Source organism: Rhinolophus sinicus, linkage group LG13 (genome assembly GCF_036562045.2).
Source record: "Rhinolophus sinicus isolate RSC01 linkage group LG13, ASM3656204v1, whole genome shotgun sequence".
In the NCBI taxonomy this organism is placed as follows: domain Eukaryota; kingdom Metazoa; phylum Chordata; class Mammalia; order Chiroptera; family Rhinolophidae; genus Rhinolophus; species Rhinolophus sinicus.
This window is the reverse complement of record NC_133762.1, coordinates 21,464,552-21,482,246: the sequence shown is the minus strand read 5'-3', so window position 1 is coordinate 21,482,246 and position 17,695 is coordinate 21,464,552. Positions and strand designations below refer to the sequence as shown.

At 43.6% G+C, this 17,695-nt stretch overlaps 1 protein-coding gene across 4 annotated transcripts; it reads right to left on the bottom strand.

Annotated features, from left to right (window-relative positions):
• Positions 1-797: 797 nt before the first annotated feature.
• On the bottom strand, positions 798-17,677 carry AURKA (aurora kinase A). Of its 4 annotated transcripts, none has more exons than XM_019726048.2 (9): positions 17,416-17,656; positions 14,636-14,682; positions 12,522-12,801; positions 10,909-10,963; positions 9,668-9,859; positions 8,673-8,811; positions 4,175-4,323; positions 1,599-1,773; positions 798-1,456 (listed from the first exon to the last, which is right to left on the bottom strand). In XM_019726048.2, exons 2-9 carry the CDS (start codon positions 14,675-14,677, stop codon positions 1,271-1,273), a joined length of 1,218 nt encoding a protein of 405 aa, XP_019581607.2. In that variant the 5' UTR covers positions 14,678-14,682; positions 17,416-17,656; the 3' UTR covers positions 798-1,270. The 4 variants fall into 4 exon arrangements, with proteins under 4 accessions (XP_019581607.2, XP_019581608.2, XP_074173277.1 ...); XM_019726049.2 differs by having other exon boundaries at positions 1,122-1,456; positions 17,655-17,677; XM_074317176.1 differs by lacking the exon at positions 17,416-17,656 and adding an exon at positions 17,309-17,376 and having other exon boundaries at positions 1,122-1,456.
• Between the last annotated feature and the right edge of the window lie 18 nt (positions 17,678-17,695).

Genomic DNA, 17,695 nt, shown 5'->3' with positions numbered 1-17,695 from the left:
CCTGACCACCTGCAGCTCTGGTGAACCCCAGAGCCCTACTCAGCTCAGTCTGTGCCATCCCAGGGGCACCCACTTCTGTGAACTGCTATCAGTTGAGTCCCCAGGATGAGAACCCTGAGTCCAGCTCTGAGCTGGGCTGTCACACAGTGCACTGCATGTCCATTGCCTAGAAGAGGGACCAACATGGGCACATGGGACAACTTACAGGATGAAGGGAGAGCGGTGGCTGCCCTCACACCCAACTCTTGGTACACCCTCCACCATCTCATCACACGGCCATAGCTCCCCATCACAATTCCCCCAAAGGGCCATCCTACCAAGTTGTGTCCCCAGTCAGGTGGGTGGGTGGGTGGGTGGATGGATGGATGTGTGTGTGTGGTTGGTCAGGTTGGCTCCAGAATCTCAGCCCTGACAGCACCACGAGGGGCCTCTCTGCCTTCCCATCTGGTCCCAGGCTTCGCCCAGCATTTCTCAAGGGTAGACTATGAGCTCCTGGGGAATGCATTATAATTTCAAGGTCATACACAGAACTTTAAAGCCATCATTTTGTAAATCTTAATGTATTCACAAAAACAATATATAAACTATCAAAAACACTTTTTAAAAGCCCCTCACAGTGAGAACCAGCTCTGTGTCCCAAGCAAGTCCTGCGATACAGAGAGAGCACACGTTCCTATTTTACACAAGTCCCCAACAGCAGGGAAGTGGTTAAGGAGGACGAGATAAACAGGCTTAAGAGCGGTGATGGACAGACACACAGCATTCCTGAAGGGACGCCATGGAAGTACAATCACAAGTCCATACACGTGTCTTTATTTTAACATTTCCCATACTCATTCTGACAGCTTCACCAGACACGGCCACCCAATAAGTTACACACACACCCAGGTGCTTGGAAGGTTATTGCACAGCTCTTGAACCGATCAAGTCAGGGCAGAAGGGCCGCTCTACCCCCGCTGACTCCAGGTTCACCTCCCACAAGGACGCCTTACTCCAACAGGCTGCCGGGCGGCTGAACTTGAACCCTGCCTTGGGATTATAAAACCAGTGAAATCAGCACGGTTCGCATGGCCACTTCACTTCAGAGTGTCATGTTTGCTGAAGTGGGACTTTCTGAATGAGGCGGCCGAGGTCCCGCCTGCTCGGTACAAAAACAAACATTTTCTGGAGCGTTCCAATTGCAGGCAGGCAGCAGTAAGAATGTCAGGAGCCTGTGTCCGACCCATTATCCAGCAGCCCTGCCCCACGGGCTGCTCCCCCTGCAGCAGGGTTAAGATTGCTTGCCAGTTGATTCTTTGTTTTTTGGGCCACTTAATGGTTTTGAGGCATTTGCTGTGATCCAGGGGTGTTCGAGTACTTCTTTCAAGGTCGGCCTCTGGCTGGGGTTATGCTTCAGCAGTCTTGAGATGAGGTCCCGGGCCCCCTCTGGTACAAAGTCAGGGAATGTGAATTCAACCTAGAGTACAGTAAGTGACAGTCACAAAACATGGTTTAGAACAGTACAGATACTCAGATCGCAGCCTGAAGGTCAGGCCGATAAGGACAGAAAGGATTCTCACACAAGTGATGGATCCCTTCTGGTTATGGTTATGTCTTACCCGCGATATTCTTTTGTAGGTCTCTTGGTATGTGCTTGCCTCAAAAGGAGGCTTCCCAACTAAAAATTCATAGCAAAGAACTCCAAGGCTCCAGAGATCCACCTTCTCATCATGCATCCGGCCTTCAATCATCTCCGGGGGCAAGTAGTCCAGCGTTCCACAGAGGGTGGTTCTCCTAGAAATGAGGGGGCTCAGATTGACATGCTCCTAGTTCCATGGTCACAACAGCTGCTAAAATCATTCACAACCACACTGACACAGTGCTTTTCCTAGGCCAGATCCTGTGCCATGAAGTAGGTGCTGTGATGAGTCCCCATTTTTAGATGGAAAACAGACCGAGACGTGCGAGACCACACAGCTAGCAGCCAAGCTGCACCCCAAATTTGTCTAAGTCCAGAAACTCCTTAACTGATCTAAAAATAAGAAATTTAAAGTATCACCACTGTATAAAAGCAACCATGCAAAGTTCTCTGTAAATACAATTCAGCATTACATGTTTGTTTTTACATTACAGATATGCTAAGCTGGAGAGCCAGGTGACAATAATGACAAGAAACTACAAACTGTCCCACCGCGAGAGCACTAGGTTTGAGGTGATAGAACATGTTGTCCTGAGACGTCACTGGCACAAAAGAGATACTGAAATTTTGGGGGTGGCCTATGAAGTCTTCTTGCCAAAAATATTCTTCAGGTTTGAGATCCAATTTCCAGTTTTCAGCAAATACAGAGGATGAAGGACAAAGTGACATCACAATCAGAAGAATCTATTTTGAATTGTGGGACTGGTCTAAATTTAGACCAAAGAGACACAATCAAATACAGTGCATGGACCTAGGCTAGATTCCGATGTAAAAGAACAGCTATAAAATTTTGTGGCTAACAGGAAATTTGAACATAGACTAAATATTAGCTATTACCAAGGCTACTAATTTTCTTAAGAGTGATAATGGTTGGGATTAAATAGGACGATGTCCTTATTTTTAGGAGATGTACTCTGAAGTGCTAAGGACAAAGCATCAGAATATCTACAACCGATTTGTGAAGGTTTGCCAAAAAAGTAGACACAGCCAGTGTGGCAAAATGTTGACTGTTGAATGTTGGCACTGGACAGTCAGGTGAGCGAGCGATCAAGTACCAATTCGGCGTTTCTGTATGTCTGAGTTTTGATAACAAAGGCTGGAAATGAGCCGGGGGTGGCAGACAAACTAGGAGCAAAGCCCACGTGGGTCTTGTTGCTTGGTATCACTTATTCTTTGCCCTTGGAGATTATGCTGGGTCTGTACTGGTGCAGCGTTCACCATGCCTGATGCCCAGTGAGCACACAAATGTGCACTCAGCTGAATGGTGACCTGGGGTGAGGGAGCCACCACTGGTGAAATATCTCCAGACATTTAACCCCTCGTACCACCACTGAGATGACAGAGACAGACAGAGTCAGGGAGCGTCCAGTGACAGCACACGATGCCCTGAGAGTTCTTAACGGTTATTAACGTTTGGGAGGCGGGGTGAAGTGACAATCGACATTTACTTCAATGTCCTTTTCAGAAAAGGGTGCTATCCTTCCCATCATGATGGCACCACTGGACAGTTAAGGGACAGCTTGGGCCTGTGAAGCCACAAAGCTTACAAGTTTCCATGGTTGCTTACAATTACTCACGTCACCAGGTGCCAACAGTGCCCACTAGTGACAACCAAATTTTTAAAACTAGGGGAGAAGGCAAAGCAGCTTTAGTGCATTGCTAGAAACCATTAGAAGTCGTCTGTAACAAAAACAAAGCTGTCCCTACCCCATGGCACCTATTCGAGGCTATATGACATTTCTTTTTAAACTGGCTTTATTTCTCAAAGTCATCTGGTTATAATTTTACATGCTACCCCACAGTTAGCAAACTTTGAGATGCACACTTTTAAATGCCCTACCTCACATGTGGTTTCAAAAGCTTAAATCCAAATTATATTTAAAACAATATTTAAGCTCTTTTTTGTCAAGTTCACTTAAGATTGAAGTTGTTTCATTAGGTCGATCTCTCTTCTTTAGCTTTCAGTGGACTATTCATTCCGCAGACAACCGCAGACCAAAGAGAATCTTTAACTACCACCCTGAAAGTCCCATCCAAACCAATTTGGTTTTTAAGTTCCCTGCAGAACCGTGCTCTGAGCTCTGGAGCTTCGCCCCGGCCGCCATCCGGAACTTCTGCCTCCGGGTCCAGGAAGCAGCGGGGTCCCCGCCCCAGCCCCCATTGCATCAGCCAGTAGGGCCGGTACACACCCAGCACTGCACCTCTGTCAGATACTTGTCATACCTGTTTACTTATTTGTCGCATTCATTAGCCTCTAAGGACATGAAGCGTCTTTAACCCCAGGCCTAGGACACAATATAGCCCAAGTGATTACAGAATAAAAATGTCCTTGGAGGCGCTAATTTACTTCCAGCCTAAAGTACTCCGACGTACTGTGTCAGTTACCTGCCCCAATTCAGCACAACACCTACGCGGGGGTATTTTACTGTTTAGCTCATGACTAGCCCCCCTGAGCTTTTGCTAAACCAGACAAGTTCCACCTCTAAAATTACATACCTGGAGGATGGGGCATGTACAGACCAGCCAAAATCTGCAATCTTAAGCTCTCCGGCGGATCCAAGGAGCAGATTCTCGGGTTTAATGTCTCTGTGAATAACTCTCTTTGAATGGCAGTAAGACAGGGCGTTGGCCAATTCTGTGATGTACTATTTTAAAAGAAAGTGTCGAAAGTCTGTGTTTTAGATTTTATGTAACAAGTTAATTTTAGACATCTCTTCTGAAAGATTTTAATATGTTTTGTGGATTTTAAAGCAAATGCTAGAACCAACTGATGACAAAAAAAAAAAAAAAAAAATCAATTGAACCAAATTAGTTTCAGTATTAAGTACGAGGTATTCGGTGCTACCTTAGTTACTTGCTAATCCATCAGATGGGATATTGACACAGAAAAAACACCCATAGGCTACAACTACATCCCAAATGATACCTATGGCCCAGCAGCAGTGAATTAAGTCAATACTGAACAATCAGTACACATTAGGGAGACAGACACAAACAATTTTTTTTAAAAACTGCACAATTTAAAAATAAATCTTTTAAGTACAGTCAATTCCCATTTTTAAAACCAAGATCAATTTACAAAAGGATGTGTTTGAAGCTAAAACTTTACACTAAGATTCTCAGGGGGAAAAAAATAATCCTGAATAGTCGATAAACAAACAAGAAGCAGGTACGCTGGCACGTTAAACAGCATGTTAAATTTGGGGGGTACCATTAGTCCATCAGCTTAGAGGTACACAAGCAAGTCAGTCCTTTTGTTTTGTTTCCGTCTCAACTAAAGAAAGAACTAGCAAGTCCAGAATTCGCTTTAACATACAGATAAGAATTGTTATATAGTATATACTGAAAGGACATATTTAGCTCTAAAGTTTGAGAAGAGTTTGTTTTCCAAAGTAATTGCTAGACAGGACTGAACATTATTTTACACCAAAACGGTTTACTACACAAGTGGGTAGAAGCCCAATGTTGTCAAACAGGACATTTTTTACTTTGTCAACCCAAAGCCAAACAGCAAAATGTAGATCATAATAAAGTGAAAGTGAGGACAGAAAACTCTTGTAACACCAAACGTGAACTGATGCTTTAAGATAAGAGCCCACATTAGCATTCCAGAGGGAACAGGTTTTCCCTGCTCAGGTCAGGTCAAGCAGCTGTCAGCCAACCAGAGCTCCGGCACCACTTCCTGCACATTAGGTTGTGGGTACGTGCAAAGGTCCCTAACATTTTTCTACAATTAGTTTTACCTGAATTCATCAGAAAAGGAAAACAGGCATGCGTGCGCGCATGTGTGAGTTTGTGTACATATTTATCGTAACTACCACAGAATCTTAGAGCGAACCAATCTCTTATTTTCTTTCAAACAGCTACCTACTTACACCAAAATAAACTCCATCTGAATTGAAGACAACTGCGAAGTAGTATAAATGTTAATTGCCAATTAAATAAGAAACTAAGTTGGTTAGCTAACATTTAGAAGCAAATAAAATTGACCTACATCTACTTAGCCCAGTATGTCCTCACTGCAGAAACAAGGCCATAGGGCCATTCCCCAAAAGCACTGTGGTTACAGATGGTAAAAGTAAAACCATCAGAATTTAATTCCATTTAGATCAATGCCAAAAAGAAACAAAATTAGTGTACACAGTACCCAGAGATCTCCGAGAAACAGAACAAATTGAAGTAACCACCATTCAACAGGCCCATCATCTGCCAATTCCAGAAAAAACAGCCCAAATTAAGATGCTTTGACTTCTTCAAATTAGTTTCATTCAAATAAAAATATAATCTGTGGGAAAAAAAAGGAACAAGATAAAAGTAGACCCCCCCCCAAAAAAAAACAGAAACCTGATATGTTGGACTTTAAGATTAAAAACTTCTGCCCTCTGAAAGACACACATAAGAGAATGAAAAGACAAGCCACAGACTGGGAGAAAACGCCTGTAAAACACATGTGATAAAGGACTAGCAGCCAAAATATACAAGAACGCTTAAAACTCAACAGTAAGACGACCAAAAAAACAAATTAAAACTGGGCAGAAGATCTGAACAGACACCTCAAAAACAGTAAAGATGGCAAACAAACCCATGAAATAACGGTCAACATCACATGTCATCAGAGAATGTAAATGAAAGCACTGAGCTGCTATTATACACCCATTAGAATGACTAAAATCCACAAGAGCTGACAACACCAATCGCTGGTGAGAACGAGGAGCAACAGAAACTCTCCTCCATCTGAGGGAATGCAGAGATGGCAGGTCCACTTTGGAAAACAGTTTAACAGTTTCTTACAAAGCTGCACGTAATCTTACCATACAAGCCAACAGTTGCACCCCTTGGTATTTACCCGACAGAATTGAAAACATGTCCCACAAAATCTTATGCAAATGTTTTCAGCTTTATTCAGCATTACCCAAAACTGGAAGTAACCAAGATGCCCTTAATTAGGTAAAGGCATAAACTGAGGTACATCCATAAACTGAGGTACAATGAAATAGGATTCAGCAATAAAAAGAAATCAATGCCTGAAGAGATAGAGACGAATCTTAGATGCATATACTCGCTGTTTCTCACAGGGATGACTGGTTAACAGGTCTGATACCACTATACACAACACGAGCATTGACTAAATAAATAAATAAATAAATAAATAAATAAATAAATAAATAAAGGGTTGGAAGAGGGAATCCAGGTTTCTCAATGCTGGACTGAGAGGTTACAGAAAAGCAAGGGGAGGCAGGTAGAACGATCCATGCAGTAATGGACTCTCGCTTTGCTTACTATAGATACAGGTGGATAAATATAGAAATGTTGATAGATACACAGGTTAGTATACACACACACTTCCTTTGTTCTCTGTCAGCTGAGAGTCTACAAGTAATGACACTCCAGCAGCAATGAGCACATCTAGCGCCCAGATCTTGGTTTTTAATAACATTTCCCAATAAAAGGAACCAAGGCTCCTTGGAGAAACGGCGGATTCTAGGACTGGGGCAGGAAATATACAAGATGAGGCCGGAGCATCTTGTACTATCAGAAAGCAAGACAGTGCTTTAGAAAACACAAAAACCACCACCATACACCCACAGTGATGGGGGCTTGTCAAAAAAAAACACAAAACACAGGAACCATGTCAAAGAATACCCAGGGGACAAAAAAGAACAATCTGAGCAACAAAATAAAGTAGTATAAGATTGTAACTCAAAGTATAAAATATTGATGAGTCCTTATTAATAAATGACTGAGTAAATAGCTCAGGGAGGGGGACGGACGGATGGCTCAGTTGGTTAGAGCGCGAGCTCTGAACAACAGGGTTGCCGGTTCGATTCCCACATGGGCCAGTGAGCTGCACCCTCCACAACTAGATTGAAGGCAACGAGCTGCCACTGAGCTTCTGGAGGGGCGGCCAGATGGCTCAGTTGGTTAGAGCGTGAGCTCTCGTTCGCTTCGCACACGGGCCAGTGAGCTGCACCCTCCACAACTAGATTGAAGGCAACGAGCTGGCGCTGAGCTTTTGGACAGGTGTCCAGATGGCTCAGTTGGTTAGCGCGTGAGCTCTGAACAACAGGGTTGCCAGTTCGATTCCCACATGGGCCAGTGAGCTGCGCCCTCCACAACTAGATTGAAGGACGACGACTTGGAGCTGATGGGCCCTGGAGAAACACACTGTTCCCCAATATTCCCCAATAAAATTTTTAAAAAAGTATTTGAAAAAAGTATTTTAAAAAATAGCTTAGGGAGAACAGATGAATCTCTGGTACAGAATTCCAAATTTACGTAGATACTCTCCTTAAGTGTATCTAAGGAGTGTATAGTAACTTCCTTTGAAGGAGCAGTGTGGAAAGGGAGAAAGCATAACTACAGTGGACAAATGTGACCAACACGACCTCAGCCAGGCGATCAAGGTCAACACCCACAGTGATAAGTCAGGTTCCTAGTATGCACCCTTGATACGTGATGAGAACGCATTTCATCTCTGTGATCGTCCTCTCCAAAACCCACTGACACTAGTCTAATCATGAAAAAAAGCAAAACGCTAAGGAAATCTGAATAAAGTATGAACTCAGTTAATAGTTATGCATCAATATTTGTTCATTAGTTATGACAAATGTATTATACCAGACTAATGTAAGACGTTAATAGGATAAATTGTGTATTAAGAGGAGAAAATAGATTTGTACTATCTTCACAATTACTCTGTAAATCTAAAACTACTCTATAATAATTTTTCTTTTTTTAAAGCCGGCAACTGTTTATATACATTTCCACAGAAAAACAGCTGTGAAAACAAACCAGCCACAATCTTCCACCTGGTACGTGATTTTATCTGTATATATGGTACAATTAAACTTTCAATTTTTCCACTTCAAATATTCGATCCTACTAAGCTATCTCAGCATAAAACAAAACCCATTCTATTATAATGAAAGGAACACCACCATGTAGGACAGGAACAGAGGAAATGGAGTTAGTCTGCACAATAAATGAAACTTACAGTCGCAGTTCTCTGTTCGTCAAACCTGGACAGTTTCTGCAGTTCTCTATAGACAGCTCCAAGAGGTGCATATTCTAAAATTAGGTAAACTCTGGTGGCATCATGGAAATAACCATAGAGTCTGAGAATATTTGGATGCCTGCAACAAAGGATAAACACTCTGACACCTGATGTTAAAGCAGCTCTAAGAATTTGTACTAAAAACCAAACAAACCGTCATGTAAGAAGCAGTGATGGAAGCTGGTTCTGGTCACATGACCCTCCCCACCACCCCCCACTTGAGAATCGGAAACTACAGGCCCACTCGAAGAAAAATACATATATCTGCGTATCAGTTTACATGCATTTCAAGGTATAATGGACCTCAGGTTTAGTGAAAACTATTATTTCCTTCCTTTAAGCCATCTTTATTCTTAGGGGAAAAACGCAGCTAAATGTTAATTCCCTGCAAATGAAAAAAAGAGACAGGCATTCCCACAGTAGCTGGACACCCAAACGCGTGAGGCAGACAACTGAAAAGTGGTGTCCAAGAACGGCAGACGTGCTGCCGAGGACATCAGGCAGTTGAGCGACAGCCCATCGAAGCCACCAGCTCTAGGGATACAGGCATAATACAGACAGATGTTTAAGTATTAGCAACTGATTCAAGTTTGAAAAAACACCGAAAGCCAAAAGAAAACAAGACCCACTGGCCAAAGCTAACCTGGAACCTCTGCTTAGAAATCAGAATAAAAGGAAAGCATCATTCCCCTTAATTCTCCGCCCCCCTCCCAAAAACAAATGCTCATGTAAATCACTCCATTAACATACACCTTCAAGTGACTTTCCAAGACCACAGCACTTAGGTCTAGACAAATCTATGAAAAAGGACAAATTTAATCACTCTTTGCAGGAAGGACTATGAAACAGGACTATAAAAAGAAGTTTATAATCATTTACCACTTAGTAACTTCAGTTCTGTATTTAAGTTCTTGAATATTAACCTGCAAACTTACCTAAGGTGGGACTGAATTTCTACTTCTCGTCTCAGCTGATGCTCAACTCCTGCTTTCTCCAGCTGAGCTTTAAATAACACTTTTAGAGCCAGGATAAACTTGCTTTGTTTTTCTCTCGCCAAATAAACATTACCAAACTTTCCTTTACCCAGCGGGCGACCAATTTCAAAATCTTCCAAAGCCCATTGCCTTCTAGGAAAGAATTTGATCATTTTAAAATGTACAGGAAAACACATATTTTCTAACAATAAGTCGTAGACACAGCCTACAATTTTATATTTACTGTATTCACTATGTGCCCTTTGCAAGAACCAAGCCAATAACCACCATTAATGCGTCACCAGACATTAAACCCCCACTCCCCCACCTGTTTCCACTGGCTGTGAGTCAGTGACCAGGAACATCCTGGACTTGCAGAGCTGAAGCACCTATGGAGAATCCCAAGGCTCAGAAGTACAGACCTAGTAACAACACCCAAAGGCCATAGAAAGGATTCGGTATGAAGGTGAAGGGAGGGAGGATGCTTCAGAACCCTCTGTGGGCCTCTTACGAACCCCAGCCTCCTCTCCTCCAAACCCAAGATGCTAACACTCCCTGGGTTGGAGACCTACTCTGGGAAAGCGAGCAGGACGGATCCCATAGGCCGGTGGGGCATGAACTATGGATTTAGATCCCCCGAAAGTCTCGATGAGACAGCTAAAGCAAAAAAGTCTGGGTTCATTCCTCCTCCTGTGTTCTAAAGTCTAGACAGTTCAGAGATTGAAAGCAGGCTTTGAGAAACTATCTGGGGAAGATATTATAGACAACCTTAATTATAAAGAATACAGTAATTCTATTCATACTGTCAAAACACTCTAACAGCCATGTGTGTAGACAACTCTGCAACATGACCCCATTTTTTAACAACTTTGCACTTCTATAGAAGAATAGAAAAAGCATAGAAACATAAACCATATGTGGTTACTTCTGAGGGTAGAGAGGCACTTTTGTTTTACGCATTTCTATAACAGATTCATGCAAGCTTTTTCTAAAGTTGAAAAGCAGTCATAAAAACTTGAGGCCCTAAGTAAACATTCATCATTAAAATTCCGTCTGTTTTTAATAAAGATTAGAAATTTGGAACCATTTATATTTTCAAGACCTTTTTATTTTTTTAAAGAGTTCTCAAAATTAAATTTGCAATTAAATGGTCATTCTAATAGATTGATAGCACAGAATCTTGTAAATAAGATAAAACTTACTTTTTTGATTCTTCGTTTTTCTGTTTTGATGCCAATTCCTTTTCAGAATTATTTCCTACATAGAATAAGTTAAAAAAATCTGTTTTTAGAATAATTATAGTTATTTTAGAATAACTATACAGAATAAATTAAAAACCTGTGAACAGAAATGAATCAAAGAATGGTCACCAAAATATTAATGGTATGTCCAGAACTGTACATCTGGGTCATTTTTAGTTATCTTTAAAGAAAAGCCAAAAATAACCTACCACAACCTAACCTGACTGCCACCTTATGAAGTCTACAGATTTCTAGAGTAAAGATGAGCAGATGTGTATACAGTTTGGCCTTCTGGGAATTTGAAGACTCAAGATTATGCAGCTTCTCCCCCAAATTAAGAGCTTCTAAGGCAGAATTACCAGTCTTCCCCTCCATGACAAGCTCCCACCTCATCACCTTTTCCCCACTAGGTGGGCCAGCCAACTGTCCACACACTACATACAAATAGCAACAATGTGCAACAAAACCTAAGCCAGCCACCTTCCTTCCACTATAGTCATTGTCAAGAGGAATATATAGAAATAGAAGCCATCAATTTAGCAAAATGTAAAATAAACCAACTGTACAAACAGGGCAATAAAGTCACTATTTTATTATCCAGAGAAAATATACATATATATAACATTTCCTCTGGACTCTCTCTGCACATCAAATTCCACAGTAGCACAGCATGGTCTGCTCAGATCTTTGAATGCGGGGCCGAACTGGTTTTTCCTTCCGTGGTTCATTAGTATCTGTTATGCCGCCGGTACGACCACCACCCCTAAGCCCAGTAGTTCTAGCCAGTCTGCATCAAAGAGAGCACCCCAATTCCCTTCACCTCTGCATCCTGGCTGGCTTGGGGTGAGTGAAAGCTTCTGAGACTCAGCTTCCGCCTTCATGAAACTGAGTCACTAACTAACTCTGACTCCCTTCCTAGAGAGGTTACAAGGACTGAATGAGGCACCGTGGATGAAGAGAGCACTTATCCCAGAGCCTGTGTGTGAGCAAGCAACAGATGGTAAGGAGTAACTATTAATGTCCACCCTGCCCCCCACCAGGCCCCTGCCATCTCGGACCTAAACCACAGTGGCCTTCCTTCTGGTCCCCTGGGTCCAGCACTGCTCCTTTCCAATTCATTCCACACATCCAGAGGAAGCTTTCTAAAAGGCAAGTCAGTCCCTCTTCTGCCTAAAAGCCTTCCAGCCACCTCCCGGTGCACAGGGCGCGAAGCCCCACTCGACTCGGCCGGCTGTGCCCAGTGCCGCCGTGAGCCCGCCCCACCTGCCTCAGTCCAGCCACTTGCCCGATTTCCCTCCACGCTCCAGAACCTGGGAATGTTCAGCCACAAATGTACCACAACGGTAGGAATCAGGTCTGCGTTCTTAGCACAGGCCTGGCCCACAGGAGACATTGTTACTTCGACCTGACCTCAGACTTTCTCCACACCCCGAATAGAAATGATGTAAAAGCTAGGGCACCACACATCACTCAACACAAGTCTATACACTCATTTTTGGGGGTTTTTTGTTGTTGTTTTGTTTTTGGCAACTAGAAAGAATGACTGTTAGTTAAGTCTCAAAATGCTGATTTACCAGGAGCTGGTGGCTGGGGCTGCTCACTCTTTGGGGTGTTAGTCAGTGGCTTGGAGACAGGACGAGGGACACTGGTTGCCTGCAATGGCTTCTGCTTCAGACTCTGACCCTGCTTATGGCTGGAGACAAGCTTTTGTGCTTGTGAAGGAACTCGCTGGGAGGAGTTGGAAGGACACAAGACCCGCTGAGCCTGGCCGCTGTTCACAGATAACGGATGCTGACAGGGAAATTGCTGCATCACGGGGACACGTTTCGGACCATCACCAGGTGGCACGGTAGTCTAGGTTGGGAGAGAAAATAAGAGAAACCTGAAGGTCTTCAGGAACAAAAGCTGAATACCCTGAGCATTTCACAAAGTTTGTTTTCTAGTATAACAAGATCATGACTGTCATTGATGACACTGGGATCAGGGAACAGTATCTAATCAGCGCTTCCAGAGGATATGGTTAGTGCGTGGCTGAAAGGAATGCCTGAATGATACTTCCTAATCCCTCCCCAACGCCCTGCTCCACAGACCATGCTCCCATAAACAAATGCTCGTTAACTAAACTTCCATGTAAAGAGGAAGACAAATACCAGGAATTCTCAATGACTTGGGAATTACCATTTTGCAGAAAGCTGCCATACAGCAACTTTATACCAAAATCCCAATTATACTGAAATTTCTTTGACAGTATGTTTGGAAGAAGGAATGAAAGAAATACATCAAAATGTTCCACAGTGGTGATCTTCGAGTGAAGAAGTTTTGAAAGACCATCTGAATTTTCGTATTTGCAAGATTTCCCACAAAAAGCTTCTTACTATTGATTATTTACTAAGGTTTCATTTTCCATGTACTACTAACAAAATGAATCTGAGCCAAAGAACTTTGGCAAAAAGGAAACAAACATAGCTTCTTCAAAAAGTTATTACCAAAATATATTATTTACATGCCTGTAAGTAGGATATCACAAGCTTAAAAAAAATAGTTAATTCTAAGACCCCGAGCTAATCAAACTAAAATGGGATGGAGGGCTTCCTGTAGCTTCAACAGAGGAAATTTCCTAATAAATGAGGAAACAGTGCTGGAAAGGGAAGCCTCGGAGGCCATCACCAGCTCACTGGTATGAGTGTTTTACAGAAGAGGGTTTCTAAGTAAAAAGTCAATTACTTCTGAAATAAGTAGCATCCACTACACAGAAGGCACTCAGGCAGTGACAATTAAAGAAACATTTTAAAAAGAGCAATTTTTAAAAATGATCTTTATCATAGGAACTGAGATCAAATACAGTGACTCAGGTTAACCTTTTTCTGATTGGTCATTGTATACCTTCAGCCAGTAAAAAACGGTTAGTATCCATTTATTTGAAGATGAAGACATCTAAAAACAAACCCTACCCCCAAAAGACTCCAGCCATATTTATATTCTTATGCTGATTTCCTAAAAGGAAAATATCTGAAGATTCCTTACATTAAAGGGTCTTTATATGAGACTCATTCACCCCAACTGCTCCACAAATATTCATTCAACGCCAAGAACCAGGGATCCTTCCTCAGTGAAGCCTTCCTGGATTGCAACCTACCCGACTGAGCACCCTCCCCGGAATTACTCAGGTCCTGCAGATGTACCGGAAGGCGTGGTATTGGCTCACACGCCTCCCAAACAGGGCTCTAAGTTCCTCAAAGTCAAAGACCATGTGTTGTCGCACTGTCGTCCCACATCTGACCCAGAGCCCGGCTCTAAGTGGGGTCCCAGAAAACTCCAGCACACCGCTCAGCACTGAGCTTACTACTCCCTGAATCGAGACCAGAACAAACAATGGCAGACATTCATTTCTGGCAAGCAAAAACGTACAGGCAAGTATTAGGCGCCTACTATGTGCATGATTATCCCGCATACAGTGGAGGAATAAAGAGACTTAAACAGCTAATTAAAAGATAAAGCAGAGCAAAAAAGATAGTGAGAGAATCAACAAAATGTTACTGAATGCTGAGAAAAATGATTAATTCATACCCAGGAATGTGGCAGGGGGATCTAAAGTTACAAATCCAAAGTGAAGGTGAAAAAAATTCCAGATAGAGGACCGATCTCCATTTGGGTTTTATAAATGGGACTGAGAATACAGATTATTTACCTTAACAGGCCCTGAAATGCAGTTTTCCTTAGGTTTGTCCATGGTGTCTGAAAAGAATAAAGAAGAACTTTTAATTTATATAAACCCACCTGCTTCAAAGTATTGTTACGCTACATCAGGGTGATAGCACCTGGAAAAAGCCTCAACAACACACAGAATTTTACACTTTTTCTTTGTCCACAAGAAGCTGATTAGGGAGCAATGCTTTCTCATGTGATATAACGTACAGGTGTGGGCTTTTCCCCATAAGACCAACCTCCCCCCCATACACTGCATCCCATCCCCTCCCAGCACTCAGACTTCACTCCTGAACTGACTCGTCCTACGCCATCACCTTCTCTCTAATGAATCACCTCCATCAGTATATAAGCCTGCTCCCATACCTACTGCCTTTTAAAAAAAAGTCCTCTACCCCAGAAGGGACTCAAGGTATGACCACATCTCTCACCTCCCCTTTGAACAGCAAAACTCTGCAACAGTCCACACGGTCATCTCTACTACCTGCTTTCTCACACCCTCCCTTGAGCCCACTCCCATTAGTCAACCTTCTGACTGACCCCTACCACCCAAAACCAAGTCAATTCTCCGCCTCCATCTTACTTGCACTCTAGGCAGCATGACAAGCTCCATCGCTCCTTTTCCACTCCTTTCTTCACTTAGCTTAGACTTAGGCCTATGAAGTCTCAGAACCTGGACCCTGACCACCTCTCCAACCTTATCTCTTGTCTACTGCACACCAGCCAGACAGGGTTCCTTTCTTTCCTCAAAGGAGTTCCCTGCCACAGGGCCTTTGCACTTCCGATTCCCTCTACCTATAAGGCTTTTCCCCCAACAGAAGTGCGGCTTGCTCCTTCATTTCAGTCTATGCTCAGCTGTCCCCTTTCAGACCACCTCTCTTCATGTTTCTTCATATCCCTTACTTAACATTTTACTTACATAACATTACTTGTACTTGCTTCCTGTCTCCCCAGACTCCAGCTACCTGTTCAGTATCTCCAAAGAAAGTAAGCTCCAGGAGAAGCAATCAGTCCCATTTTTTTCACTATCTCCCCCAGAACCCACAACACGCCTGGCATGTGGCATGTATGCCAATGTATGGGGAACAAATTAATCCATTAACAAAGCAAATCAAGCATGAAAGTAGTTTACAACACTTGGTAAGCCCAGACTGAATCAAGCACCAACCTATCAAGTAAGTAGATCATCAATAAGCGGAAATCTTTCTGTATTTTTCTCACCCAGGTGCTCTCTGAATTCTAGAATCCAATTAGAAAGCATTCCTGCCCGAGGCTTTCCCATCCACTTCACGTATATGCAAATCACTGCACCTTGAAGATGGGACTGGGGCTAAAAACGTTAGCATCCTTATATCAAACAGTGGGAAGGAGAAACAATAGATAAAAAGGAGACGGAAATATGCTCATGTGATGCCAACCTGAACCTCACACCCCCTACTGCTTTCTTTACTCTCCCTAACAGTGAATTATAAGCAGCAGACAAGGAAATCACGAGACCTAAGGACACCTATTCAACATTCTTCCACAGAAACTGCAGACATTAGCTCCAATTTAATATCCTTCTCAGGAAGATTAATAATAATAAGCACAAGGAATAAGATTTTGATCCAGAAATTCTGGAGCGAGCACCCGGAAGACGGCTTCTCAGGTGATTCTGGTCCAGAGCCAAGTTCAGGCGTCACATGACCAGACGACCTTCACAAGATCCCCGCAGTTCAAACCAGAGATCCTGGTATTCTAAACAGGAAAACTGTTAGCTAAGCACTGTGGGCTTAGACTTTTCCTTCCTTCATGCAACCTACTAACATCTGCATAAATGAAGAGGGGTGGAGAGGAAATGAAATAAGGTATATTGCTGAAAAGCATTTAATTCAAACAAGCAAAGCTGAGGAGGAGGAGGCATTAGAAGTCAAGAGCAGTCGCTACATCTACATCACAAGGACAGTTAGAAATAGAGACTTTCAGGCCCAACCCAGACCTAACAAATCAGATCCTGCATTTTAACATTCCCAGATGTGCCGGTCGACATCACTAGTTGTCAAACATCAGTACCACCTGGGATAAAAATAGACACCCGAGTCTTATGCCCAAGCGCTTCTGATTCACTGGGTGGGCCTATATGCTTCAGAAAAACGCCCAAGTAATTTCGATGTGGGGGGGGTCTAAGGTTGGAAAAGCCCAAAGAGGCTTTAGACTATCATGGATTCGCCCACTCATCCATCTAGCCAGGGCCTTTCCGGCTGCTCTATCCAACGTAGGCCCCGGTGAACCGCACACACAGTTTTCTTTCTTTCCTGCCACTCATCACTATCGGAAGTCGCCCTTGCTAGTTCGTCGTCTGTCTCCCCACCCCCACTAGAAATAAACTCCAAGACAGCACACACCTTCTGTATTTGTTTCTTACTCAGGCGCTCCCTGAATAGGAGAATCCCAGCAGAAAGCACCCCAGCCCGACAACTCCATTAACTCCAGGTGTTTAGCAAACACTAAGCGGCATTTCACAGGGAGCCTCGGTACCCAGGAGCAGATCGATGGGAGAGCGTTTGCAAAGCGCAGGGGAGACGGAGAACAGGGAACGGGGGACAGAGAAAGGATGGAGGGAGAGACAAGCCTAGGACACAGGGGGACGGGGAACCAACCAAGGGAGGCCTCTCACCCCGACTCCTCCATCCCGGGACCCGCGGCCTCAGTGCTCGCTTCCCTCTCACCCGGCCCGCCGCCCGCTCAAAAAGCCGCCCAGCCCGGCCGCCTTTGCCTGCCCACCTCACAGAAGGGCACCGAGTCCTAGGCACCTGTTGGCTCTCGCCTCCGACCCAGAGCCGCCGAGTCTTCCCGAGAACCCAGCCGTTAGGATTCAAAGAGTCATTTTAAATAGGAGTTAAACTCTCTAATCCAAAAGCTGATTGGCCGGGGCTGGGGAGGCGCTGCATTTTCATTGGTTCACAGGCAACTCTACGGATTGAGTCACGTCCAAGGAAGGCAGACACGGCGCGCAGGCGTACTTGCGCGTTAGGTTCCCGGAAGTGGTGGTGCCAACGGCCCT

Excerpts from the sequence above, each read along its gene's own strand:
- AURKA (XM_019726049.2), bottom strand. The coding sequence starts at position 14,677 with ATGGACAAACCTAAGGAAAACTGCATTTCAGGGCCTGTTAAG. Across the intron at positions 8,812-9,667 it reads GAAATTCAGTCCCACCTTAG|GCATCCAAATATTCTCAGAC; the intron begins GTAAGTTTGCAG and ends CCTTTGTTGCAG. Across the intron at positions 1,457-1,598 it reads CCTACAAAAGAATATCGCGG|GTTGAATTCACATTCCCTGA; the intron begins GTAAGACATAAC and ends ACTGTACTCTAG.